At 39.9% G+C, this 18,840-nt stretch overlaps 3 protein-coding genes across 7 annotated transcripts; 2 read left to right on the forward strand and 1 right to left on the reverse strand.

The window, feature by feature from the left end:
- Positions 1-772: 772 nt before the first annotated feature.
- On the reverse strand, positions 773-1,689 carry LOC115750476 (WAT1-related protein At5g64700-like). Its single transcript, XM_030687857.2, has 3 exons — positions 1,384-1,689; positions 1,132-1,245; positions 773-1,058 (listed from the first exon to the last, which is right to left on the reverse strand). Exons 1-3 carry the CDS (start codon positions 1,617-1,619, stop codon positions 773-775), a joined length of 636 nt encoding a protein of 211 aa, XP_030543717.1. The 5' UTR covers positions 1,620-1,689.
- Positions 1,690-4,555: 2,866 nt separating this feature from the next.
- On the forward strand, positions 4,556-9,569 carry LOC115750498. 4 transcript variants are annotated; one of them, XM_048272400.1, is made up of 4 exons: positions 4,556-5,037; positions 5,671-7,088; positions 7,266-7,345; positions 7,958-9,569. In XM_048272400.1, exons 1-4 carry the CDS (start codon positions 4,665-4,667, stop codon positions 9,189-9,191), a joined length of 3,105 nt encoding a protein of 1,034 aa, XP_048128357.1. In that variant the 5' UTR covers positions 4,556-4,664; the 3' UTR covers positions 9,192-9,569. The 4 variants fall into 4 exon arrangements, with proteins under 4 accessions (XP_048128357.1, XP_048128356.1, XP_048128355.1 ...); XM_048272399.1 differs by having other exon boundaries at positions 5,671-6,986; positions 7,164-7,345; XM_048272398.1 differs by having other exon boundaries at positions 5,671-6,954; positions 7,132-7,345.
- Positions 9,570-11,941: 2,372 nt separating this feature from the next.
- LOC115750487 (probable mediator of RNA polymerase II transcription subunit 26c) lies at positions 11,942-15,316 on the forward strand. 2 transcript variants are annotated; one of them, XM_030687868.2, is made up of 9 exons: positions 11,942-12,899; positions 13,017-13,088; positions 13,198-13,280; positions 13,415-13,491; positions 13,620-13,669; positions 13,771-13,804; positions 13,922-14,043; positions 14,335-14,428; positions 14,541-15,316. In XM_030687868.2, exons 1-9 carry the CDS (start codon positions 12,510-12,512, stop codon positions 14,648-14,650), a joined length of 1,032 nt encoding a protein of 343 aa, XP_030543728.1. In that variant the 5' UTR covers positions 11,942-12,509; the 3' UTR covers positions 14,651-15,316. The 2 variants fall into 2 exon arrangements, with proteins under 2 accessions (XP_030543728.1, XP_030543729.1); XM_030687869.2 differs by having other exon boundaries at positions 11,946-12,899; positions 13,020-13,088.
- Positions 15,317-18,840: the final 3,524 nt, after the last annotated feature.

Consider the following 18,840-nt stretch of genomic DNA (forward strand, 5'->3'; position numbering starts at 1 on the left):
TGTGAATTTGTAGTTAATTGTGTAATTAAGTTCATCTACATGTCTACTATCTAACGGTGAGTATGTAAATCATTTCTTACACCGGTAGTGGGTCTTATGAAAATCCCTTTAATATTACAAGTTTTTTAGCGTAAATTCCACGAGAAATCGCGAGATAAATAGAAGCAGAGCTTCAGGTGCTAGGATTGAGACACAAGTCGTGTTTGCTAATCCTTGTTTATCCTAAACGTATTTATCAATGCAGCCCTGCCTATGGACATATGCATCGCATCGACCGAACCACATCAAATTCCTTTTGTTGATATATTTTCCCACTGTTTGATTCGCAATAAGCGAAATTAGGACCTTGATAAGGTCATTAAATCGAAACGCAAAAGTGTGCATATATGTAAGGTTTACTATAAACCTCTTACACAAAGATGCTTTCTCATTTTACATCAACATTAAAACTCGAAGAATTTTACGTTATTTGAGCATGCATAGGCAATACGGTCTTTTTCTTTTATCTTAGCCATTTGAGAGATCACGAAATATTATACGGAAATGCATCTCACGATGAGCAATATTCTGAGCTTACGAAGATTGATTTAGGGCAGACGTTTATTAAGTGATGTGTCAAACTACAAGTGAGCCATAGTCAAATTCGATAATAGTGACAATCCTCTTATGAGCCTATCCATGTCATGAATCATTCTTGACAAACCTATTGTTTCTCTTTGGCGATATCTGCCATGATCTGGAGAATCTAAATGGAATTAAATTCTTGAAAAGATCACAATCCTTCGTGAGAAGCTGGGGGTACCTGGAGAACATACCATAAGCCCCAGGAGGAGACTGAAATGAAAGAGGGGAAGCAACCTACGATCCATGTTGTGCTTCCGGATGATGAAACATGGTGTTGGTGTTGGTGTTGGTGTTGGGCATTGTGGAGGGCAAAAGGAGGGTTTAGAATTTGTCCCTTGAAGAACGCAAGGGTGGCCACTCCTCCCATGCAAATTGTTCTTCCTCTAAGCTTTGCAACTCCCGCTATTTCCCTCACATTCAACTTCTCCTTCCTGCCAAAGTAGTGGCCGGAGTTACAATGCACTAGGAAACGAAGTTGTACATGAATATTGGCTCAGTAAAGAGTTAAGAAGAACGGCGAAGAAGAAGGTTGTAACTGGTACGCAGTTAATAGCTGCAGACGCGAGTGAAGCCAAGGTACACAGGAGCACAATCCCATAGACATTAATAGCTAGCATGATACTGCAATACACATGTATCATCTCATGATGATTTTCCGGAAAAGGAGTAAGCTTTTGAATGTTAAGTTACATAATCACCAAATTCTCTGATTACGGTTTTGAAACTCTTAACATTTCGAGGGAACGTTTTGTAACTCACCCCAGGAAAGCAAGCGTGGATATCTTGAAGAAAATGATGAACGTGAGCGGAGCTGCAGATCTCCTTTCGAACATCGCAGATAACAGGAGCAAGAAGATGGTTCCAGCCAGTTGCCGGTAGAAGATGAAGATGAAACTCTTCATTCCTCCATTGAATGCAGCCTTGGTGAGCAAGGTCATGCCTGCCTGCATAATCTGGATCAATATAGTGAACAAGTATGGATTCTTCAGTCCCATTTTTGCTCTCTCCTCTCTTTACATTCACCTCAGATTAGGAATTCAGAGCCGAAATCTTTAAGATTCGCATGCTTTTCCGGCTCTGCAAAAAATTTAAAACTTGCTACCTTTTTATCTATGAATTAAGGAAATGCAAAGTCAGTGAGTGGAAGTGTTAGTTAGTCTTCTCTTTTGGAGGTGCTTTCTGACGTGGGTTTCCTTTCTCAAAAGCAGCAAATTCTGGCTAGGGCATTCTCTGGTTATGATGAGGGAGCATCGGACTTTGTCCAACGATTCAAGTCGAAGATGTCGATTGTGCAGGAGAGTTGTCCATTCAGGAAACAAGTTGTCGATTTCATGGATACTGTCAACTACCTAGATATCGATGTACAAGCTTCTTGTTGATTTCGAGACTACTAATTGATTAACTAACGACGGGAAGCTGTTCTGGACGATCCCTTTGCTGTTTGTTGATCTTTCAAGGTGTTTATTGGGGTGCCCAGGATGGTGAACGAATTTGATTCCAAATTTTATGAGTCTTAAGTGTGTTGTAGGTTTCAAGAGTCAAAATTCAAGTCTCTAGCTGTTCTAATGCATTTTCTAGTGCCTAAGTCTTTATTATATTTTCTAGTACTTATGTCATTAATGATGGATAGTTCTCATGTCTTTAATGTTTGTCTATATCTTTTGGAATAGTCCCTCTATAAAAAGAGGCGAAATCTCAAATGTAAGGGACATGACTTGAATATTGAGAATATATGGGATTTGTCTCTTTGTGAGTAGATATCTATTCTGATTTTTGATCAAGTCCTCGTTAACAACATTAAATATTTTCATATAGTCTAAGGATTAGATTGAACATATAATAAAGATTCAGGGACCACGTTGAGTAAATTAAAAGTTTAGGAACGACATTGCGTATTGAGCCAAATTTTGAAAACCACATTGAATAAATTAAAATTTCATGAATGACATAAGTCATTCGAACTCAATTATCAAACAATTTAATTAAATTTGAATGCAATTTTTTTTTTTTTTGAAATAGCATTGTCAAAGGATGCCATTCGGGTTTGCGTTTCTTAAAACATGGTTGGTGATGTGGGAGTATCCTTGAGTTCTAGTTTGTGAGTGTATGCTTGTGTAATTGATTAATGACGTGCTATTTAATAAATTTTTGTTCCGGAAATAGAAAATTTGAAATTGTGTTACTAATAGGGGTGTGCAATCGGACCGGGTTTACTTGGAAACCAGACCGGACCCCCTGAAAAATAGGTTCGGGAATCGGTTCCTGCTCAAACCAGTTTGGGTACAAGTTCTAATTTTTGGGAATGGGAACCGGTTGGAACTTATCCGGTTCCCGATTCCAAGTGAAAAGCCACATGGAAATCATATCGATTTTGGACCCAATTTTTAACTACTATTAAAAAAGAAACACTAGTCTCATTCGCCTCATTTCCTCCGATTTTGGTGGATTGTAATTTCCATTGCTCATATTATGGATTATTGCTTTTGGGGGATAGTAAGTTTTATTATTTAATCTTTCACTTTGAATCGTTTCATTGTTACTCAAATTATTTTGCTGGAAAAAATAAAATTAGAAAAATAAAGAAAGGAAAAAAACAAGTTCTCGGGTAAACCCTAGAACCGAACAAAAAAAACAGATTAGGTTCCAAGTTTCAAAATCTGAGAAAACCGGTTACAACGGGGTAGGTTTTAGGTTCTAGGTGTGAAACCCACCCACCCGGACCATGCTCACCCCTAGTTATCAAATAGCTTTTTTTGTTCCAAACCTCTCTCCAAAAACAGATTTGAAACAGAAATAGAAAAACATAACGGTTATCATCCGTGCCCTACGTTTGAACTTCACCAGAATTTCCTTACGAAATAAGAAAGACCGAGTTAGTATCTTGAATTTGAGAGCATAACATTGAAAAAAACAAAAAAAAACAAAAAAACACATAATTGGAGTTTAATATCTCGTGAATTATGAGCAAACGAATGCCCTATTTAAAAGAAAATTTTGCAAATTGAGGGAAAACCTTGCAAAACGTCAATTGGGCCTTAAAACGAAGCCTATTTTTTGGCTACATGGGGGCCCAATAGCCCTGCCCCGGGATCAGGGGTTTTCAAAATTAGGAATGACGTCACCACCAATCAATAATAATAATAATAATAATAATAATAATAATAATAATAAGATTAAGATTACCTTTGATTTTCGCCGTGAATGCTTTATGTTCTGAAAACACGATTAATGGCGTGCCGGAATGCTCGAGTCTTGATTTTCGCTGCATACTTAGTTTCGAAATGAGCGAAGCCACATTATTTATAGGTCCACTTAACTACGGGCATTTCTGTTATTTCGGCTATAAATTACACACGTTATGGGGAGTAAATTTATTTTTTAGAGCGAAAAAAATATAAATTTTGAAAATAATATGGAAAATCATGACATGCAGATGACGACGGCCTAAGGAGAAGAACAATGTTTCTCAAGTCTATGTCAATAGAGAAATAGCTGTAAAAATCCATTTTTCGTAAGCTTTCGAAGGTTACTTTCGACATTAGCAATGCCTATTTATTAAAAAAAAAACTAATTTAAAGACCGCAGACTAATTTTACTTAGGGAGTTCAGAACCTTATTTGAGGGTGTTTCGATTTTCTTTAATCCGTACATACCGGCGGCCGATTGAACCTTCAACCGCGTAGTATTATTTATTAACTTAGGTTAAACCGGAAAAGATTGAAGAATATCCGCACCTCCAAAATCCCAAAGACCTATAATAATTCAAATCACCTTTTTTTATTATTCTAATTTTTATTTTTGTAGATTAAAAAAAAAAATGCAATGTACGGGTGCACGTGCACCTCACGTGATCTTGGGTGGGGGCTTTAGCAAGGTTTAAGGTGAATGCCTTCTTTCTCGTTTCTTCTTTCTGGGTCTAACCAGAAATTGTTATACCCCCAGCGCAATTCCTCCTCCTTCGCATGGAGCTAAAACCTCCATGAAACCTCGCAAGACCCACCATTGAATCTTTAGCTCTCCACCACGCCGCAGGTCCCAGCATGAAGTCCCTCCGCCCCAAGACCCTCTTCCCATCTCCGAAGTCTCCACCCTCGTTTCTGAGGATCTCCCGTTTCTTGGCATCTTCTTCCGGCTATGACCCGCATCCGCACTTGGCGCAGAGTCCGCCGCCGCGGCGGGACGACGACAGGTCGCGCGGCGTCAGGGTCTCGGTGTGGTGGGACTTCGAGAACTGCAACTTGCCGGCCGGCGTCAACGTGTTCAAGGTCGCGGCTTCGATCGCCGCCGCGGTTAGGGCGAGCGGGATCAGGGGCCCGATTCAGATCACGGCCTTCGGCGACGTCCTGCAGCTCTCGCGATCGAGGCAGGAGGCTCTCTCGGCCACCGGAATCAGTATGACCCATGTGCCTAACGGTTTGTTCCCTGTTCCTTTCTCGATATTGGTTTCGGTTTCCGACATTTTCTGCGCAACTCGAGCTGTCTTGTTCACCTGAACTTCTGTTGTATGATTTTGGTGCTAATTGTTTACAAACACTAAAGTAGTAAGGCTTTTCATATAACATATATACAGAGGCTCCGTTTATTTCGCGAAAAATGAAAAATTTGATAAACATTTTTTCAAATAGATGATCACTTGCATCACTCACAAAACTGAATAAACGAAAGATTTCTTCATCGTCAAAGAAAATGTTAAATTGTTGCTGCCACCTAAAAGATTTTCCATTGATTAATTATTTCAAGCGGTGCAAGCTATCGTTTACTGGCAAATGTTTTTCAAACATTCGTTTCCTCCAAACAAATGGAGCCTTATTGATGAACGTGCTATATGCCAGTTCGTGGTCCTGTACATTATTATGCAACAGGGTTGATTGGTACTAGTTGGCTTGTCATGAATGGGAATGGTGGCTTTTGTAACTTCATCAATGGTATTTCCTACTAGGAAGACATTCATAGATTGTGTGTCCAGAATTGCCGCAATTAGTGGAGGTTCCCTTTTTTAATCTTTCAATCCGAATTCATCCACCCTGTAATCATTTTGAGTTGCAGGTGGAAAGAACAGTGCTGATAGGTCTCTCCTTGCTGATCTCATGTATTGGGTATCACAGAATCCTCCACCGGCACATCTGTTTTTGATATCTGGTGATAGAGATTTTGCCAGCATTTTGCACAAGTTAAGAATGAGCAACTACAACATTCTTCTTGCGAGTCCAGAAAGTGCCCCCCCTGTTCTCTGCAGCGCTGCTAGTATTATGTGGCATTGGAATTCTTTGGTCAAAGGGGAAAACCTTACGGGAAAGCATTTTAATCAGCCTCCTGATGGTCCATATGGTTCTTGGTATGGTCACTGCAAGCTTCCTCTTGAGGACCCTTTTGCAGCTACTGAACAGCCTCGCTTGGGGAGTGAGAACTTGGCTCGCCCAGTTCCTCAGGCAGTCATGAGGCAAATTTGGAGATTATTAAGGTCAAGTCCAAAAGGCATTCCAATTACGGAACTGCGTGCAGAGCTGGGAAGAAGTAATGTTCATTTAGACAAGGACTTGTATGGATACAAAAAGTTCTCACAGTTCCTTATGTCTATGCCGCACATCATAAAGCTTCACCCCCTAGGTGATGGGCAATTCTTGGTGCAGGCAGTTACCAAGACACCTCAATCATCATCTAACTCCATTGTGGATCCATCTACAAGGTCCATAAATGAAAGTGGAGAGGAGGGATGCACAAGTTCAGATGCAGATGATGAGTTAATGCATGCCAAAAGAGCAGCTGTCCAGAAATTACCACCATCTGAGCTGAATAAGGATCTGACTTCAGATAATGAACCACATCGGGATTCCCCTGATGCACATGTGGCAGTGCCTCCTAAAAGGGTTGGTGAGCAACATTTAATTGATAAGAAGGCCCTTGAGATGCCGACTAGACATGGTGCATCATCTGAAGTCACGAATTCAGGTGCAGATGAGGAGTTAATTGAGGCCAAAAGAGCTGCTATCAATGAATCACCACCGCCTGCACCTATAATGGGTGTGACTTCAGATGAGGCACAACAGTGGCCTTCTCCTGAAAAAAGTTTGGCATGTGCATCTCAGCGAGGCTCTACATCTCTAGCTGGTCTTTTCAAAAGGTTATGGACAAGATGGTTTAGTGTCAAAGATGGCAGTTCAAGTAAGAATAATGTCAAAATGTCAGACTGCACTGCTCCCCATCACTCCAAGGAAATGAGTAATGGTACACTTGAAGAATGTTCTACTCCTAGGGATGATTCAGGAGAGGTGAAGTACAAAGAAAAATGTCCAACCCAGGTTTCGGAGCTAGATTGCCCACCATCATCAGATTCAACTAGCAATCGGTCAGCTCAAATGGAGGTGGGTGCCTTGAGAATGGAAACTTACGATAATAAATGTAGTCCTTTGCCGAATGATAGTGGAATGCTTGAAGAGACCAATAATCACTCAACAAAGGGCAACATTGATGCACTTTGGAGTGACGTGAAATCATCACTATCATCAGATTCAACTAGCAATCGGTCAGCTCAAATGGAGGTGGGTGCCTTGAGAATGGAAACTTACGATAATAAATGTAGTCCTTTGCCGAATGATAGTGGAATGCTTGAAGAGACCAATAATCACTCAACAAAGGGCAACATTGATACACTTTGGAGCGACGTGAAATCATCTCTGAGTTCAGCCAAAGGATCGGAAACTGTCGGAAAGTCGAGGACCAGGTTAATGCATTTACTGCTCTATCATTATTAAGCTGTCTCATCATGATGACAATCTGTTAATTAATTTCTTGGATCCTCTTATTGCTGTAATTTGTGTTGGATTGTAGATGAGCGGAAACATTAACTCTCCATCTATGTGAATTGCAACTTTCTGCTAGGTTATTTTGTTTCACTAGTTGTCCCCTTGACTTAATGCTATCTAATATCATTTTAGATCATATGATTGAACATATGAGCCTCTGATGACTTCCAGCCCAGGAGTAGCATAACATGTCCTTTCTAAGAAGAGCAGCATGATTTGTGTGATCTCTTTTTGTTTTACCTGTGGCTAATCCATTATGGTTTTGAACTTGAATCGTCTTAGGTAAGAACAGATAACTTTGTTTGGCTGATTCACGATTTAGGGATGGTTTTTATATGGTTTTCTTTCATGACGATGGATTGCGAAATGATGAGGAAAGAAGAATCCTTCCATTGTCTTTTCAGCGGTCGTTTCTATGATTTTTCTCAGTGTAAAATTGTTTTCTTTCAAAACTCATATCTCATCTTAACATTTATCCTTGCTAGAAAAATTGTTAGTCAGACTCTCACACTGTTCATTTTAAATGGCAGAAGAGAAATGGCGCAAAATCTGCGAAAGGACAGACTGCCAGCTGCAAAATCTCTCAGCGAAAGCGATCTCCTCCAGTTTGTCGATCTCTTGAAAGTGGGGCAGAAATCGGATGAAGACCCATCTCAAAAGCTGCTTTTTAAACCTGCTGAACATAGCTCCCATGCCCCAAGTCGGCTGAGCTCTGTCTTTCAGGGGAATCTGTCGTTGCGCACGGAGATACAGAGGTGTTTTGAGCATAACGGAGAGAAAAAAATTCAGAATACTGATGCTGGAGTTTCTCCCCACGTTCTTAATAAGAGGCCAATCAACCAGTCGAGAAATAAGATCTTAGCTGACTGTCAGAAACTTGTAGATGAGATACTGAAGCAGTATCCTCAAGGATATGATATTCGCCCTTTCAAAAAGCTGTTCCTTGATAAGCATGGTTATCCTCTTGATCCACAGAGAGTTGGTTGCGAAGGCCTGGTATCCGTTTTAGAGAATATGGCTGGAGTGACGGTTGAATCTACTCATATTTATCCTTCTGGCAAAGCCGTAAAATGTCAAAAGATGGAAAATGCCGATCCCAATGTTCATCAAAGCGATCCCTCTTGCTCGTTGGGTAATTTGGATATTGAAACGCGCGGTCCATCAAAGGCGGAGAATGCGAGTCCCACTGTTCATCAAAGCGATCTCTCAGTGCGTAGTTTGGATATTGAATCGTGTGGTTCATCAAAGAAGGATGATTGTGTTGACTCTCTGTGGGAGGAATTGGAGCCCATTGCTGATGAAGTTTCCAGCAGAAATGACCTCAAACCGGGACATTTTGCTGAAGCAGATGCTGCTGATGCTGATTACAAACCTGACCTCTCAGACAGTGACTTTTTAGAATTAGAAAATGAGGTTAATGCATCTGGAGAAGATGCGGGTGGAACACAGAAGGAGGACACGGTACACACCTCACCATTCGAAGAAGTGATCAATTCGTACTACACCAGCAAGAAAAGTGATAGTGAGAGTTACAAGTCGACTAGTACGGATGGCATGTCCGATTCTTCCTCTGATACAGCGCAACCATCCGATCCATCAGAAGGCACGAAAGTTGAGGCTTCCGTTAAATGCAGCAACGGAAAGAGAAGGGTTGGAAAGACCTATAGTTTTGTCGCAGACCCGGATAGGAAGGTTGAAGGCAGTCCACTGTATGGCATTTTGGATAGCTTGGATAAGTCAAGCGAGTCAAGAATGCATGGCTGAAAGAGGTCTTGGAGATTTTAAACGTACTTTGCATATCTGAGGTTTCCCGGTAACTGTCTTTGGGGGATCGACTCGGAAGAAATCAAGCAACAGCCTTTGCCCAACGACGAGTTTCCATCAAATTACACATATTGGTCCTTGTTCTGGATTACCTTTGCTCACGAGGCAATGGAGGACTATACAAGGTCTGCTCATTGCAACTTTAGTTTCCTGCAAATATCATGTCTGAGCCTCCATGAGTTAATTGTTATCCAACCTTTATTTATTTCCGGCTGGTCGGCCATTTCATTTTTCCTATGGTCTGTATGGTCTCTATCAATGCTGTCCGCGGCGACTTTTGAATTTTTACTTTTTTGTTATTCTAAGCCTTACGGTATACATACTTTCGAATTTTTCGTATGCGTTAAATGCATGAAATATTTGGAAATGCTTTTTAAATTGTTGGATAATCTTTGAATTTTGGCAAGGACTTTTGATTATCATTCGCGCCCAGTCACTTAGGGCGTGAATGATAATCATTCTGTTTCTCTGTTTTTCTATTTTCGAGAACAGGTTTGAAACAGAAATCCGTTTGATAAAAAAATTTAATTTTTTCATTTTCGAGACAAATTTTTAACCTAGAAATAGATTTGGAATAGAAATGAGAAGCAAAATTTTTCTATTTTTCTATTTATGTATCAAAAACAGAAATGAGAATTCTTCTTATTGCTCATTCCCTCTCTCTCTCGCGTCCCTATCATTGGCCGTTGGTCCACCGGTCGCTTGCCGCCGGCCCGCCATCCGCCGTTTGCCAGTCATTGGTTTTCGTTTGTTGTCCATCAATCGCCGGCAATTGTAGGAATGCTATGTAGTTATCAAACGAATTTTTATTTTCAAAACATAAATTTTGTGTCGTTATCAAATACATTTTTGTGATCAAAAACTCGTTTAGGGAATAGAAATATAAAAATTTATTTTTGGCTAGAAATAGCTCACAAAAATAAAATATTTATTATTTGAGCCCTTAGCGGAACCATCTTTGGTGCCATTAACACAATCACTTTGTTTTCTATTCGAATCATATTTGATAGTTTAGGCTATATTTTTGAATTAAAAAGGATTTGGTATTAAATTTAAACTTCCCGCATCAATTAGCTGCGGGCGGTGTTTTCCTGCATCTATTTGGTTCTAATCATGACATTACTGTACTTGTGAGGCCTGCTTACAGGTCCACCTTGCTTTACGAGGCTTGCTAAATATGTCATGTCATTGAAGTTACTCCACTCCATCCGATTCGCGAAAAATGAATGATTTGACCTTTTGAAAAAATTAATCAATAAAAAATATTTTCATCATTCATAATAATTTTATGTCTAAACAATGTTGGCAAAAATAAAATTTTCATTCATTCAGCTTCATAAGCAATACAAGTGATTGTTTTCAGAAAAATATATTTCGCATCATTCATTTCTGTGAAGTAAAAGCACCCTAAGTTGTAAAGCTAAACATTCCAAGCACGAGGTCACAAGCATGCCACATGGCTATTCCTGCTTGAATATATGGATCTTAAAGCCACTATACTATGGACTATGTAGCATTGTGTGTTGCTTTAATTAATAAAAAATTGAAAATAAAAATTGAAAATTATTCACGTAAGACGGTCGGTGTCTACATAAATAATTTTCAATCGAAATTGATCGGATGGACTCAATTGGTAAAATATGAAAATATCTATGACTCAATTGATAAAATTAAAAGGTACATAATTGAATTGATAAAAATGCGGCAAAGTTAAGACATTTTGGACAATTTTTCCTCACTTGAGCCAAGTATCCTTACTAATCTCAATCTGAAGGTGAAATTGGAGAGGGACTGACAACTTAAGCCATTTTGGGCAGTGGGACAAAAGCAAATGGTCCATGGTTGGGGGGGTTGGTGCTGTTGTTGGTAAGGATATAAAAGGACAACCTCAAATCAACCCACTAGTACAACCCAATATTCCATTCCACTGCACCCAAAAAATAAAAAATAAAAAATAATAGTAAATTATGCACTGTCCTCAAAACTGTAAAGTGAAGAAGAATAAAGCCCTTGCACCAAAAAAAAAAAAAAAAACATAATTTAAAACAAGACATATTCCAACATAGAAAGACTAATTCAAAGTTGTTAATTAAGTTCTCTAAATCATATCTTTTATGTCCCACATGATTCTAAAGTGTGCCAAAAAAAAGAGCCCCAAGCCCCCATCGTTGACCACTTCTCTCTCACTCTCTCTCTCCCCTCCTTTGCACTCTGCCCATTCATCTCCTAAACCACAACAAACCGGAAATCTGCCCTGCTTCTGGGCCACGTGGGACTCCCCTAATCTTTTATTTATCTATTTCCACCTGTTCAACCAAACGAAAAAAAACAAATGTTTTATTCATTAAATACCCTTTGCTTTATTTATCGTAATTCACGTATTTAACGTCCCGAAAATCGACACTGGCTATGTTTAATTCAAGCTTAGAAACATATTTGACGAGACCCTTTTTTTTTTTTTTTAACTCAAAACGTGTGATTCTCTGATACCCTTTTTCGTTGGTTTATTGTTGAAAAATCGATATCTACTGTTGATGATAAGCATTTCGACATATTCGTGATATACGATGTTTCGTGAACTTTTTTTTTTTTCCTTAATTTTATCAACCTTAGTTGCAAATGCATGATGGCAGTATGCTCTGTCTCTGAGCTCGTGAGGTTAGACATAGAAATTTTGCTATTAAAAAGCTATTTAGGAATATACCATTTTTCGTCCCAATCTTGTGAAAAGGGCAAAAGAAAGAAGTCGACGCCATTATTCCCCAAATCAAGAAGCGCAAGCGGAGGAAAAAGAAAAAAAAAAAAAGCTGACGATGCACCTTGCCCATTTCCCGACAGCTTCCAGTCCAGCATTTCGTCGTCATCTCTGATCGTGTTTGCTTCACTTCGATCCTCGAACGATAATTTCTGGGCGTGGTCGGGTTATTGGTCAACGCGGAGTCAGATCTAGATCTTTTGACGATTTGGGGGTCTTCTCATCGTTATTGGGTTGGAACGATTTTCAGCTCGGGAGTCTGGAGGAAGCCCCCTGTTTGTGAGCACACCCTTTATTGATTCGGAGTTCGATTCTGCTTTTGTGGTTCTTGTTCTATCCAGCATGGCAGATCTGGGGGTGGGACATCGTAATCTCAGAACAGGCGGTTCTTGAAATATTTCAGCATCAGGGAGCTCTAGATCTTCTTGTTGTTGAGATAGCAAGCGGTTTGTCAATAATTTAGAGGTGGGTTTTGGTTGTTCCGATCATTTGGAGGTTGTAGAATGGATTTAGATGACTTTAGGACGGTATTGGATAGTTCAGGTGTTGATGTCTGGACGTTCATCGACACGGCGATAACGGTGGCTTCTTCGGACAATTCAAATGAGTTGAAGAGAAGGAGGGATGGGATTGTGGAGCGCTTATATGCAGCCACTTTGTCTTCCAAGTGCAGGAACTGCCAAACTGATGGTGTGGTGGGTAGGCCTAATGGGCACATAGTCAGGAGTCCAGTCCCAGAAGAGAAGGCCAAGGGTGGTGAAGGGAAGGCGAATTCGCCCTCCACGCCGCAATCGGCGGACATGAACGACGAGTTGGACCCGTTTGGGGGTTTGTTCGATGATGAGCAGAAAAAGGTTCTCGAAATTAAGAGGCATCTCGAGGACCCTGATCAGGTCTTGTTTCGTGTTGCCTGGATAAATTTCGTATGTTCATTGTGTTTAGTTGCTTTTTTCTGTCTTTGAAGCAGAGCGTTTGATTATTTCTATGGTGTTTGGTTGGCATCTGTTAAGCAGTCCGAAGATTCCCTGGTCGAGTTGCTTCAGAGTCTAGCAGACATGGACATTACATTCCAAGCTCTGGAGGTGATTATTGTGGAATGCTTATTGGTTTCCCGAAGGAAGACAAAAAGGACAACTTTTATAATCTTTCAGTTTCGGTAGGGATAAATTTCCTGCTTGTTGTGGTTGCTAGGAAACTGATATCGGAAGGCATGTAAACCAGTTCCGGAAGCATTCCTCGAATGATGTTCGGCGACTTGTGAAGCATCTCGTTAGGTTGGGAAACCAGTACTTTGTAAATTCTGATGTTTTTGAGCAAAAAATTTCTCGGCCTTTAGGCCGAGATGGAATGACTCTTTCGAGCAAGTTCTGGGCATGCCGGGATGTTGAATTCGGTTATTGTGTTGCAGGAAATGGAAAGCAATTGTGGACGAATGGGTGACTGTGAATCAGCCTGGAGAAGTTGCCTCCTCCGCACTCTTGGGAGGTAAAAGATCATTCTCTGTTTGAGAAAGGAAACAATTTATCTTCCTTTATCGCAAAGAGCAAGTGAATATAACTCTGATGATGCTATACCACAAGCTAGTTGAAAATTGTAACTTGACATTCTGGCAGCTGATGGAGACTCGCCCCAGCAGAAAGTTCCACAGAACGGTTACTCCAAGGTGAAAGAAGTGTTTCCAATATTTAGTTTGGTCCAACCTTTGTGCAAATTGATGAAATTTCAGTTTTTCGTTTTCGTTCTAATTCTTCGTTTTTCCTCTAGGTTCCTGAATTTGGACTCTCTCCAAATCCTCAGAGTGAGTTTGGGCTTTGGAATCTGATTCAGAGACTATTCGGTTTATTCTAACTCTATAGTGATCGCCGAGATGAAATTATCTCGTCTGATGCTTGTTTCTTCCTTTGGCTGCACACAGATGGAAGTTCTGGCTCAGAGAGAAACTATTCAGAGCCAGAACCCAAGGCCAAGATGGTTGTGCGCAAGGAAACTCCGTCTAAACCACACCCACTAGCTTCAGCATCTGCTTCTGCACAAAATGTAATGATCTGGTTCTCTTGCCGAATTACACTTCCGAACATGATGGCATGTCCAGCTTCCAAATGATGCAGCCTGTGAATAAATTGATAACGATTTGCTCAAACGAGAGGCTCATACGGTATCTTGATGTGGTGTGGCAAGCCTATTAGGTTTGAACATAGTAATTGCATGTTTTAAAAGACATGCTGCTTTAGCATGGAGAACTCGTGGGCATGTGGTATACGTGCTTCATAAAAAATTTTCTCTATTAATATTGGGTTGTAACATTGATCTTCTTATTGGAATTTACAGAGACAGAGGGAACAGAAGGAGAGCAGCTTTGATGCTGAGAGGCTGGCCTCAGCTAGGAAAAGGCTTCAAGCGAATTATAAAGAAGCTGAAAACGGTTGGGTTTTACTTGGAGCAATATGAGTTTTTCTGCGATCGATCTTTTCTCGTTTAATCGGACTCGGTACTGATTCGTTCTGCTTGTCTATTGTTGGATGCTCTTTGTGAAGCTAAAAAGCAAAGAACGATTCAAGTGATGGACATTCATGAGATACCAAAACCCAAGAATGCCTTCTTTGGAAAGAACAAAGCTGGTGGTTCTCAGGGGAAGCACTGGTGATCTGAATGGCAGACATCACAGAAACAACAATACAAGCGAGAGAAGCTTTTTTTGCAGGAACTGGGAAAATTCCTAAACCCCTTTCTTCCTTCAAAAACTTTTTTTGGGTCCTATAAATGACAACATCTTCCTCATATTTCTTCCTTTTTCGAGGACCGAAAAAGCCCGAAAACTCTGATTTAAGGAAGTACAATTTGCAATTTGCACTGTGGCTTTCTAATGAAGTTTGTCCTTAGCCATCCGTGTTTGGAGATGGGGGTTTTTTTCTTGAAAAGTTCGAACCTTTCCCACAAATTTCCTAAACTTTTTGCTGTCGACGGTGGCCTGTTCAAGAGGGTTCGCCGTGTTCTGAGATTGCTACCAGGCAAAGTTTGTTGGTCAAGTGAAGGTCTTCTTCTCAATTTTCTTTTTTTCTCTGGAAAAATACTCCAAGGTCTTGAGTCTATTAATCGGTTGTTTTCATGTAAACGAGGTTTCCTCTCAGTTGTCTTAAAAAAAAAAACTCCTTTTGACCTTAGAACAAGCCAGTTGCTTGCCTTAGGTCCAGAGGAACTGCATGATGTCTGGGAAAAAAACAACCCAAGAACTGTAAAAAAAAAAAAAAAAAAAACTGTTGTAGCTCCAATGTTACGTAGCTTATACAGTTTCTATCGTCTCCTTCCCTTATAATATGTTCAGAGACATAGAAGCAAAAGAGTGTATAAAGCTCAAGATGTCAACTTGCAAAGCATGGTCGAGTTCTCAACTAGCAGAATCACGTTTAGCAAGATCAAGATTGCATTCTTACCGATAGTTTGCTACTCTCCAAAGCTTTTTTGGGGTCTGCACTACTAAATCAAGAAGTCGATTGGCGGCAGTTCATTTGAGAATTGGTTAAGTCGCAGAATTTCCGATACTGTTCGCCTGCTCTCCTATCAGCTACTTTTGAATTCTACTTATGACTGACTTCCCTTCTAAATTTCAAAAAACAGAAAGACATGGTGTGAATTTGCGAAATTACGAAAAAAAAGTCATGTCCGATTCTATCTGTTAATATCTGAACAATTCGAAAGGTCTAGAGGTAATTCAGGTTAAATAGAAGTTTAAGCATTGAGTTTCGCAAGAACTTGCAAAAATTGTCACCAAAAAATAATCGAAATTGCCTATGTTAATAAGGTGAGAGGGCTTTTATTTATTTTTTATTTTTTTTTGGTAAGGTAAGTATGTATTGATCTTTCAAAAGTTAGATACAAAAAAACCGGGCACAGAAGCTATGAACTCAACATGGCACATAGGGTGCCATGGAGAGTTCAACGTTGACCGGTTGCAAAATACACCCAAGAGAGGGGCCAGAGCCAAAAGACTAGCAAGCTAGCAGGGGAAAGCAAAGGCCAAACAAGTGGCCAAACAAGAAGAGGAACCAACAAAACAGAAGTACACAGCTAGAAGATGGACGAGAAGTGGCATCTTCCAAGAGAACCAGCAGCGAATGATCAACCAAAGTAGATGGGGAGTCCTGAGAGAGACAATGTGTGAGAGGGCTTTTATTTAGCTTCAATTTAGTCAATTAACTTTGAAAATCAAGCTATCCTGTCATCAGTAGCATTAGCAAAAATCACTGTCTGCTACTTGGAACTTGCAACGGATGAAGAAACAATAGCAGTTATAATCAGTCTTCCACCAGCTCGCTATCCAGGAAGAACAAGAAATTGATAAAATGGTCGAAATTGAATGAGTGGGCCTAGCCCAGGGGCAAGCCCAAGCCAAAGCAAAAAGAAATACATATAGGAAGCATAATATTTTTTTTTTGTTTGGGACTATTAGTCGGTTCGGCCCAAGAAATCAGACAGAATGAAAATGGGGCCTGGATGACAGTGTGCTACAGATGGATGCACCACATGAAATGTTGATGCCATACCTCGTTTATTCGAGAAAATATCGAAAGCGTACCTGACTCTTCGCCTCTACTATGGTGTGCCCTATACGAGACAGAGCTCATGCAATGAGAGTCGTGAGCAGATATATGGCTGATCTAGGAATGAAGTATTGGGAAGCTACAGTGGTTACTAAGGTACCCGAGAAGCACTTCAGGCATGACGCTTTGTTTCATGAAAAGCGATGTGACTTTACAATGCCTTGCCAATGCAGATTTTGGTGACGACATCAACAATAGGAAGAGCACTTCTATTTTTATCTTAGTTCGCGCAGCAATCAATTAGATGTCTAGACTTTAGAATCGTGCTCTCGACCATCGAAGCGGAGCATGTTGCTATATCTGAAACTTGCAAGGAAATGATTTTATTGAAGAATTTTCGAGAAGAAGATAGGCAAGGAGCAGGATAGCAGCGTATTTTTTTAGCGACAATCAACTCCTTATGTGTCTTGCAAAGAATACCGTATTTCGGTCAAGAACAAAGCATATTCAGTCGATTTATAATCATGTTTGTGAGTCGATAGATGATACGACATTGCCAATGAAGAAATTCCTTCGTGTGAAGAGTCAAGTGAATATGTTACCCAACGATGTTTCCACTAAAAAACTGAGGTTGTGCATTGCCTCAGTTGGCCTCTATGATAAGCAATGAGGAGGTGTCGCCCTACTAGGATAATTTGGGATACAAAGTTAGGTGAAGATTGTGAGGGACAATTGACGTTTCAAAAGTCTGCCTCCAAATCAGAGATTGATGGAGTTGTGGAGTTTGATAGAGGAAATTACTATCGAAATCAAAGCCCAAAACTCACGGATCCAACTTTGCTCTGAGTTGGCGGGAGGTGCAACTCCTCGCTCGTATGGTTACAATCTTTTACGAAAGGGCATCGATGTAATCTATATTGTAACTTTCTACACCCTAAACTCCTGTTATATATTAAGACGGATTCTCTCGTAACTGTAATTTGATATTAATAGTGAAAAGATAACCCAGTGCAACACGTTTTCGAAAGGTTTTCCTTGTAAATAATTCGTATGTCTTTTTTTCTTGTTCTACATTTCTCGTTCCTAATAAGTTTAGCATACGTGAGTAGGTACCTAGCTATCAAAAGACAACAAATTTGCCACTTAAAAAATAGCAGCCAAAAGAGAAGAGACTCCTTAACCTATTAAGCTTAATTTCAAGGACTTCGATTTTTTTGTTTTTCCTGATTTTCCCAATTTCAAGCTTGGTCTTCATTAAGGAGTCTTTCTCGAGGGGCACTTTAGTTACATTATACCTCATTGGACCAGTTTTTTTTTTCTTTTTTTTAGGGCCAAAACATTAGACCAGCTTGAGTTGGGAAAAATTACCCAAAAAGTTCTAAACCTATTGCAATTGTACCAATTTAGTTCTAAACATTTTTGTTGGCCAAATCAGTCCCAAGTTTTTTGTATTTGTGCTAATTCAGTCCATTTGAAAAACTTGACTGGCCGGCGTCGACGTGGACACCGACCGGTGTTGATGTGGCATTTCCAGCGTTGAGGTGGTAATTTTTAATAATAAATTAATATTTTTTTTCAAATTTATTAGTTATTATTTTTTCCTTATCCCTCCTCCTCCAGCTGGTCCCCAATCCACCGACCGGCCAGAGGAGAGGGCTGATGAGGGCGATACCTTGCCTTCACCGGCCCTCTCTTCTTCCTCGGCTGGAGGACAAAGAAGGAGAAACTAAATAATTCAAAAATATTAAAAAAAATATTAACATATTATTAATAATTGCCACATTAGCTTCGATCGGCTAAAGTTGGTTGGATGAACTGAATTGACAAAAAAATTTAGAATTGAATTGGCAAAATGACAATAGATTTAGAACTTTTTTGATAATTTTCTCACTTGAGTTGTTAAGAATTGGTACTTGCCTCATCATCATCTTCTTCGTCTTCTACTTTTTTAAATTGAAAATTTCAGCAAGAACGTCAACACTTGGGTGAAATTCGTAGATTGACTAGACAACCTCGTTGGCTCAAATCCAATTTGTATTCTAGCTCTCTACAAGACACTGTTGGATAAGAATCCAAATGAGACAAGGTCTATGCTTGCGCATTTGCTTGTGCAATGGTACATCAATTCATGAGACAGGGCCACCTATTCACCGGAAGGAATTGAAAAGGATCATTTTGTGCTGATGGCAAAGAAAAAACACATGTATTTAGACCTTCCAAGCCATACTTTAGCAAAATTCTAGACATAAGAAAATCGAAGAAAAATGATACCATACGTGTCATAACTTTCATACGC

The sequence above is a fragment of the Rhodamnia argentea genome, chromosome 11 (genome assembly GCF_020921035.1).
Source record: "Rhodamnia argentea isolate NSW1041297 chromosome 11, ASM2092103v1, whole genome shotgun sequence".
In the NCBI taxonomy this organism is placed as follows: domain Eukaryota; kingdom Viridiplantae; phylum Streptophyta; class Magnoliopsida; order Myrtales; family Myrtaceae; genus Rhodamnia; species Rhodamnia argentea.